This window comes from Nelumbo nucifera, chromosome 1 (genome assembly GCF_055504915.1).
Source record: "Nelumbo nucifera cultivar China Antique chromosome 1, China Antique-T2T, whole genome shotgun sequence".
NCBI lineage: Eukaryota > Viridiplantae > Streptophyta > Magnoliopsida > Proteales > Nelumbonaceae > Nelumbo > Nelumbo nucifera.
The window spans coordinates 114726208-114735320 of NC_142649.1; the positions used below are offsets into that span (position 1 = coordinate 114726208).

Consider the following 9113-nt stretch of genomic DNA (forward strand, 5'->3'; position numbering starts at 1 on the left):
TTAACATGTAATGACAATGTTAATTGTTAGAAATAGTAAGAATATTTTTTAAGATAATATATAAACTGTATGAATAAAGTTAGTCAATTTGTTAAATTATAAAGGGTAATTTAAGAAAATTTTTCTTTTTTTTAATTTTTTGTTTTCAAAATTTTATAAGAGGTTCAAGGTTCTAAATATCGATATGTTTGATACACCGATAGGGGCATATTGGGCAATATTGATAGTGTTTTTTACTTTTTTTTTTATTTTTTTTCAAAACCGATTCAAAAAGATTAGTTTAAGATTCTTCACTTCCTGAACTAGTCAAAACCCTGATACACTCTCTATCTATACGATACGATATCATATGTCCATTTTGTAACAAAATTTTGAACCTTGCTCTTAAGAATATCACCCATGCATACTTGTATGTGTGGTCATTTGCAACTCCGAATTCACTGCATACTTACGTCACATTCAACCTACGACTACGAGTGAGATTGATTGAAATTTGGACAATATGAAGAGCCCTCTCACTTCTCACATATAACATACATAAACACTGCTACAAATATAAATAAAACATTGTCCTTAATACATATAGCTAGAGAGAGCGATCTTCCATCAATTTTAAAGGAGGGTATATATATGATATACACGACCACATTAGAGGTATTCCTCTTCTTTTAGCTTTTAACAATCCAAGAAAAAGCTCCTCTACTATTCAGCTACTCCCACCAAGGTAGATGCAAGAATTATAACCTAAGAAAACAAGTAAAATATGTATCAACAATAAAGACATGAATATGCTGCAAGAAGATGAATGTTCGAGTTCACATCTGCCCCCTACAACGTCCCACAGCACATTCTTGCCGTGTACTGAGAACATCTTCCATGATGTATCAAAAATGATGATGTCATCATCAGGAGATGTTCCCAATACATGGCGGGGATGTGCTGTGAGACGTTGTGGAGTGCAGATCTGAACTCGAGAGAGAGAGAGAGAGAGAGAGGTGTTCTTACTGGGATTATTGGATGTAAGTGTTGCGGTCTGTGAAAAATCACAGTTCAAAGGATTGCGTGCAGACTTTTGGTAGAAGAGATTCATGGCAAAAGCAGCATGGGAAGCCACGGTGTTGGGTTCATAACAAGCGCCACCCGGTTGGAGCGGACTGCAGTCGATGCCTTGGCCACAAGCATAGTCAAGATTTGCCTGCAGTTGGGCTTCGGAAATGCCATCTTTGGGCACACACCATACTGTCATCTTTGATTGTGGAGATGGATTTACAGGGGTTGTTGGAGTTGGAGTTGGAGTTGCTGGAGTCTGGAGTTTTTTTTTTTTTTTGGAGCAACGTAACAAATGAATTAAAATCCATGTTAGATATAAGAAAAATTAAGAACAGTTATACCATCCTATTCCTATACGAAGTTAGAAACCAACATTCAAACAGCGCTTTTTCACAAAACACTGATAAGTTGTTTATTTAATAAGCACAGCTCTTCTCCAAAAAGCACTTATTTAAACAATGAGCACTCCCTAACATTGCCAATGCCTTGTGCACTCTTAATTAATTGCAGTTAGTGTAGAATTAAAGTAAATGTCAAATCCAAAGAAACTTTGGTCATTAGAAAGTTTAAAAAGATGATGATGAAAATTAAAATAGTGTTTGTGGTTTAAGTGTTTAGAATGAAGCTATCACATGTTGGAGAAAGTAGAGAGTGAAGACCCACAAAAAAAAAAGGCTTAAAAATGATTGAAGTATTCAAAAGGCGGTTCAGAAAGATTGATCATTGCAATTATGTAGTCGTTTGGAACCAATTACCAACACATTATTGCACTCATTTTGGATGGTGGATAAAAAAGGTTTGCTCTTTTGCTTAAAAAAACTTTAGACAATGGTGCAAAAGTTGTGATTGGAGCAAACACCTCATTCTTCTCTTTAGAAAGGGGGAACACCCTAGTAAGTAGGCCAAAAGTGCTTTTTTTTTCCCTAAAGAAAAGATGAGCACCCCTATGGCCTATGCTGTGTATTTTGATAGGGTTACCTTTGTCTTTTCTCAAGGGATGGACTACATTTATCAAACATTGAGATGTGCCCTGATCAGCCTTCATAGTTTAAACTTTGAAGTAGACCTAAAATGAATTATATGTAGAAGTTTTGAGAATAATGGGCCCCCATTTATAGGTCCAAGTGGTTCTGTAACTTGATAAGGTCTCTAGCTTGTTATATCGGGGGTTTGGGATCCAAACCCGCCGTCACCCTAAGAAAAAACGGCCACCACTCAAACAGTGTTTTCAAATTTCCGTTGATCCGAATGGTCAGACTGTTCAGAAATCTTGAGTTCGTATTCAGTCAGGGCAAACTCTGTTCGGGCAGCTTTTACTTCCTTGCATTGAGAATATCTCCATACTAATATGCTTTATTTCATGGGAAGATATTCCCAATGTAAGGTTGGAAAAGGCTGTTACAATGGTGTGGGCATGAATTTGCCCTGACTAATGCCGGTCTCAAGAACCTTGGCCAAAAACTGTTGGTTTAGTCAATTATCCGCTGACCCAAACAGTAGAACCATTGGCCCATTCGACTCATTCAATGGTTTTAGCCATTTTTTATTTTAATTATTTTTATAATTTTTTTAAAATTTTTAAAATTGAAATGGGCCATCAGTTTAAACTGGTGGGTCAAATTATGCATCAACCCAAAAACAGATGGCCAAAACCTTGCATTTTGATAAGTAAGAAGACTGGTATCTTTCTTCTTTTCCTTTTTTATCCCTTTATTTTGTTTGTTTGAAAACAGTTCTTGGAAAGAAGGATAGGCCTTAGATAAAACAACTTTAGCTATCATCAATTCATTCACAGAAGAAAAGGAAAGGTTATGAAGTATAAAGAAAAAAAAATAATAACCTAACCTGCTGGTTGCTCTTGGAGAGACCCACATCATAAGTCATGGTGAGATCGGGTTTGAAAAGGCCGAAAGCCCGCTCCGAACCCGGCCCGGGCTTCAAATCCTCATCGTACAGCGCAAACAGGTAAGTATCAATGGACTTTCCCGGCATCAGTGGAGTTCCCACCATAGACCTCAGGTGATTGATCAAATTACCATTGTAAGCCTTTGCGTTCTCCATGCTGGGACCCACCTCGTTGCTGTCTCCTTTGTACGGCCACCCTGTCTCCGCCACCGCGATCTCTACCTCGAATCCCAGCCTGACCAATGCAGATCGGACGCCATCAACCTGCACAAACCGTTTCCTTTGTCAATAGAAGAGTTCGGCCAGCCCATTTAGACCCATTGCATATGCTTGGGCTTGGCCCACTTCAATTTCCGGAGCCCAGCCCATATTTGAGCTCATTTGGCACCCACCTGGGCGTCGAACATATTCATGTACTTGATGTTCGTCCCTGAGTCGAATCGCCCCGCGTTCGGCTGGAAAAGACAGAAGGCCAGAGTTTCCGGTCTCGGATCGCTCTGATACGCGAAGAATGGATATGGGTTGATGGTGAAAGGCGAACCCGTGTCCTTCAGAAACCCTAACATGGCTTTCAGCGTATCGACGTACTGGGGATGGAACATTCCGGAAGACGGTGGCTCCGACTGTCTGAGCACCGCCATGGAATGAACGGTCGATACCTTGACCTTGCCGCCTAGAGTTGCTGCTTCGAGGGCATTCTGCATGTTTTGCATCGCCGGCAATAGCTTCGATATCAGATTCTGGTCTCCGGACGTCATTACCTCGTTGCCGACGTTGATCACGATGATGTTGCTGGCAGGGTAGTAGGGGAGGACGTTGGAGCCGATCCATTGCTTCGCGAAGTTGGGGTCGGAGGCCAACGGGGGTATGTCGCCGTTCGCTGCGCCAATGGCGATGCCGATTCCGGTGTTGGCCAGAGCTTTGATGATAGCTGGGTCGGCGCCGTACAGCCTGACTTTTCCGATCGAGGTGGACTGGAGCAGTTTTGCCGTCGCCGCAGGTGGGGGGAGGTTGTCGGCGACTTGCCCATAATTCACGCCGATAAATGACTGGGAGTCTGCACAAGCAGGAGGTTGTTTTAGCGCAAAGATTCCAACTTGATTTTTCGTTCAAGTCGGATGACTCGTTTATCATGGTCAGTACTCAGTAGCCAGTCAGCTGGCTTAAAGGTGGCATCTCTCGCGAGCCCGAATCCGGGTCGCGGCGACTCTGGTGAGTCTGAATCGGAGTTAAACTGTTCAAAATCCTGAGATCTCAGTAATTTCTCGGTCTGGCAACAAGTTACCCAAGAAAATAACATTAAAAATAAAGAATTATAATTCGAAAAAGAACAAAGTACTAGTGAAACTTCAGAACCAGAAATGTACAAATTCATGAAAAAACTCCGCTTCAAGTTCCAAGTTTCATTGAAAAAGGGAATTTCAGTTGAAACTTGAGCTTCGGGAGTCGTCCATGACTTACTTGCTATTTGAAGAGCCTGTAAGAGGATGGAGAGAACGAAGAAGGCCTCGTTCTGGAGAAGCTTCGCCATGGCAGGGAAGGAGAAAGCGAAAGATGTCTAAAGAGCTGCGTTTTACTTAAACAAAGCAACGGAGAGAGATTATATATAGTAGAGAGCAAAGACAGAGCAGAGGAACCGATGGTGAAGTAACGAATAGACGTGCAAAATTAGAGGGGCATACACGTAGTCGAGAAGTAACTTCCACTGAGCGGTTTCTGTGGGACCACCGGACCAGGGTCCAGGGTTCGCTAAAGAGGTAAAAAGGGAATTACAAAGAAAACTTCTCGAACAACTGAGGAGTTCTGAGTTATCACTAACTAGAAATTCCACGAGGCGAAAGAAGTAAAAAACATTTCCACACACGGCCTTCCAACGGAGTTTACATATGCTGCTGCAACCACAGTCGCAGAAACCCTTGCGACCCCAATGAAACTCGAACACGCTAACGACGGACAATCGGAGATAAATTAAATTCGGGTAAAGTACAAAAACCTCTACTGAAGTTTCTGACAATCATAAAAATTTTTCCAATATTTTCATTTTAACAAAATTCTTCCCTTTATTTTCGAAAAAATCAACAAATGCCTCCTTTCTGTCAATAATGAAGACGAAAAACGTTAAACAAAGATCTTTTTTTTCAAAAATACTTATTTTACCCTTTTACGAGTTAATGTACACCTGTTTTTACTAAAATACCCCTATCTATATATTATACTCTTCGCCCTCTCTTCTTTTATCTCAGTTTCAATTTTTTACTATCTGAACGATTGAAGAGGAACGAACCTGGAAGAATGACAAACCCACGAAGAACTAAGTACGAAGGAGTGCTGATGAGGGCAGATTTGGCCCTCCAGTCAAATTGCAACATGTGGCACCTTGTGACAACTAGGCAAACACCCACGCAAACAACTTACCAAGTTGGTGTCCCACCTGGGCACCGGTCTGGCCAGCCTGGCGAGACCTGCACGCGGCCTGGCATGGCCCGCGCGTTCAGCGCGCGACCTGGCGCGGCCTACGCGACCTGGCCAAATCAGCCTAGCACATGATCCGACCAGGCCGACCTGGCAACCTATAAGACGCCCACTGAGAACCATTAATGGCATACCCCGTGAGCTCGGTAGCTCACCAAAGAGCTCGCCAAGGAGCTAGGTAGCTCTCCAAGGAGCTCACCACCAAGGAACCAGGCAGCTCGGCATAGCTCCCTTGGGCTTCTCGCCACTTGTAGGGTAGCTCGGTACAGAAGAGTAGTTTGGCGTATCGCAGGAAGATCTCCTGCCTGACAACCTGGCCCAGACACCGACCCACCGTCTGACACAGGCGCCGACCTGACAACCTGGCCCAGACACTGACCCACCGACTGACACAGGCGCCAGCCTGACGACCTCGAGGAGTTCACCACCGTACCCCGATTTCTGACGGGATGTGACGAGTCTTACCGTTTGGAGGCTTTTCACCCACCTAACTCGTGAGGACTCCGGTATATAAAGACTTCACCCCCAAAGGGGAGGGGGAGGAGAAAAAAGGATGGTAACCCCTGCTCTCTAGCTCTCTCATTTCTCTCCAAGCTCTCTGTAATCAGAATGCTAACTTAGGCATCGGAGAGTCCCCGCCGGGAAAATACCCCCGGGTCCTCTGATTCAGTTCTCGCAGGTCCCTCGGCTCCCGCCGCCTACAAAGGAGAGGAAATCACCTCACGCGGAGGGTAGTTGGGTTGCGCTGCACCAGGGAACTCCACCATCCTCTGAGTTGCAAGCCGCCTAGGAGCAAGTCAAGTGACGAGTCCACCAGGCAGTTCGCCACCAGGCAGTTCGCCACCAGGGAGTTTTCCACCAGGGAGTTCGCCACCAGGCAATTCGCCACCAGGCAGCTCGCCACCAGGTAGTTTGCCACCAGGAAGTTCGCCACCAGGCAGTTCGTCACCAAGTAGCTCTCTACCAGGGAGCTCACCACCGGGCAGTTCGCCACCAAGTAGCTCATCACTAAGGCACGTCACCACCGGGTCAAATAACGAGGTACTTAGCCAAAAAATTTATACATCACAAAAAATGGTACGTGACCAGAAACGATTACATCAATTGGCGCCGTCTGTGGGAACACGCTACAAAAAGCTAAGTTCTCATCCTACAAAAGCTAAGTTCTCATCTTACCAAAGCTAAGTCCTCACTTTTTAGAAATTGAAGCTATCGCTTTATAGTTTACATTTTTTATGAACTCAAAGACTATGCAGGGAGATAACAGACTAAGTAGCTCTACCAACCTTACTTTCAATTCAGATAATGCCTCACCAGTCCTCTCTGCAAGGTCCCCCCTACAAAGATGAGCTCTTCGTGGCTTCCGCGGGAGTTGACGGCCAACAGACTACATAGGCGCCCTTACCGGTCGAGCCTTCCAAGGCTCCAGTGTGAGCTGGCGACCTAAAGTTACTAGTGCTGCCCCCGAAGGTCGAGCTCCTAGTAGCTTCTTGTAGGAGTGGGTGACCGGCATTACGAAGTTGATGCAGCACAATCATAGCTCGACACCTCACAGGCAAAGCCTACGGGCCACATTACTACTTAAGACCCGGTCGCCTCTCCGGCACGGGAAAAGTCAAAAAAGAGTAGACTACGAGTCACTCCCAAAGCCTACGGGCCACATTACTGCTTAAGACCCGGTCGCCTCTCCGGCGTGGGAAAGTCAAAAAAGAGTTGACTACAAGTCACTCCCAAAGCCTACAGGCCACATTACTGCTTAAGGCCCGGTCACCTCTCCGGCATGGGCAAAAGTCAAAGAAGAGGAGACTACGAGTCACTCCCAAAGCCTACGGACCACACTATTGCTAAATATCCAGTCGCTTCCTCAGCAGGAACAAATCAGCAAAAGTGAACTATAAGTTGCCCCAGAGCCTAAGGGCTACACTACTGAACTGGCGGAGACCCCCTCGCCTTACTGGCAGCTCGCCACCTACTAGCTCGTCAACTTACGGGCCAAAAGAAATCTACTCCCTTCGCTGAGTTACTCTTAGCTCGGGAGTGGGGGGCAATTGATGAGGGTAGATTTGGCCCTCCAATGAAATTGCGACACGTGGCACCTCGTGACAACTAGGCAAACACCCAGGCAAACAACTTACCAAGTTGGTGTCCCACCCGGGCACCGGTCTGGCTGGCCTGGCGTGACCTGCACGCGGCCTGCACGTGGCTTGGCGCGGCCCGCACGGCCCGCGCGGCCTGCGCGCGACCTAGCGTGGCTTGCGCGGCCTACATGCGACCTGGCGCGGCCTGCGCACGACCTGGCCAGATCAGGCTGGCACATGATTCGACCTGGCAACCTATAAGACGCCCACCGAGAACCATTAACGGCATACCCCGTGAGCTCAGTAGCTCACCAAGGAGCTCGGTAGCTCACCAAAGAGCTCGCCAAGGAGCTAGGCAGCTCTCCAAGGAGCTCGCCACCAAGGAGCCAGGCAGCTCGGCATAGCTCCCCCGGGCTTCTTGCCACTTGTAGGGTAGCTCAGTACAGAAGAGTAGTTTGGTGTATCGCAGGATGATCTCCTGCCTGACAACCTGGCCCAGACACCGATCCGCCGACTGACACAGGCGCCGACCTGGCAACCTGGCCCGGACACAGGCGCCGACCTAACAACCTGGCCCAGACACCGACCCACCGACTAACACAAGCGCCGACCTGGCAACCTGGCCCGGACACAGGCACCAGCCTGACGACCTCGAGGAGTTCACCACCGTACCCCGATTTCTGACGGGATGTGATGAGTCTTACCGTTTGGAGGCTTTTCACCCACCTAACCCGCGAGGACTCCGGTATATAAAGACCTCACCCCCAAAGGGGAGGGGGAGGAGAAAAAAGGATGGTAATCCCTGCTCTCTAGCTCTTTCATTTCTCTCCAAGCTCTCTGTAATCAGAATGCTAACTTAGGCATCGGAGAGTCCCCGCCGGGAAAATACCCCCGGGTCCTCTGATTCAGTTCTCGCAGGTCCCTCGGCTCCCTCCGCCTACAAAGGAGAGGAAATCACCTCACGCGGAGGGTAGTCGGGTTGCGCTGCACCAAGGAGCTCCACCATCCTCTGAGTTGCAGGCCGCCTAGGAGCAAGTCAAGTGACGAGTCCACTAGGTAGTTCGCCACCGGGCAGTTCGCCACTAGGGAGTTCCCCACCAGGCAGTTCACCACCAGGGAGTTCGCCACCAAGCAGTTCGCCACCAAGCAGTTCGCCACTAGGCAGTTTGTCACCAAGTAGCTCTCCACCTGGGAGCTCGCCACTGGGCAGTTTGCCACCAAGTAGCTCATCACCAAGGCACGTCGGGTCAAATAACGAGGTACTTAGCCAAAAAATTTATACATCACAAAAAATGGTACGTGACCGAAAACGGTTACATCAAGTGCCATTAGCCGCAGCAACAACACGACTGAAAGATCATCAGCACATAATCGAAGGAATCTGTTAAAATGCCCGTCAAAATGCGTAGCACAGAACAACTTACAACTCCCACAAACTCTTGGAGTTCAGATGTAGAGGAGCACTTTGATGCTTGAATTCATTGACACTAGAAACCCAAGACACAAGCTTACCAACAACCAAATTAATTAACTCATCCACCTCTTTACTTCTTTTACAGAACTGTCTCCTATTGTTCTGAGCCCATATAGTCCCTAACAGAGCAACAG

The 9113-nt window shown here is 46.8% G+C and overlaps 1 protein-coding gene across 1 annotated transcript; it reads right to left on the reverse strand.

Moving 5' to 3' along the window:
- Nucleotides 1-492: 492 nt before the first annotated feature.
- Nucleotides 493-4891, reverse strand: LOC104601882 (glucan endo-1,3-beta-glucosidase 7-like). The gene is made up of 5 exons (XM_010265385.3): nucleotides 4417-4891; nucleotides 3348-4012; nucleotides 2896-3219; nucleotides 1006-1306; nucleotides 493-744 (listed from the first exon to the last, which is right to left on the reverse strand). The coding sequence occupies exons 1-5, from the start codon at nucleotides 4484-4486 to the stop codon at nucleotides 707-709; spliced, it is 1398 nt and encodes a 465-aa protein (XP_010263687.1). The 5' UTR covers nucleotides 4487-4891; the 3' UTR covers nucleotides 493-706.
- Nucleotides 4892-9113: the final 4222 nt, after the last annotated feature.

Bases quoted from the DNA above. Each gene is read 5' to 3' on its own strand.
- LOC104601882 (XM_010265385.3), bottom strand. From the start codon at position 4,486: ATGGCGAAGCTTCTCCAGAACGAGGCCTTCTTCGTTCTCTCCATCCTC. The intron at 1,307-2,895 runs GTTAGGTTATTA...AAAAAACTCCAG, and splicing joins TCTCCAAGAGCAACCAGCAG to ACTCCAGCAACTCCAACTCC. The intron at 745-1,005 runs GTAAGAACACCT...TTGTTTTCTTAG, and splicing joins ACTTACATCCAATAATCCCA to GTTATAATTCTTGCATCTAC.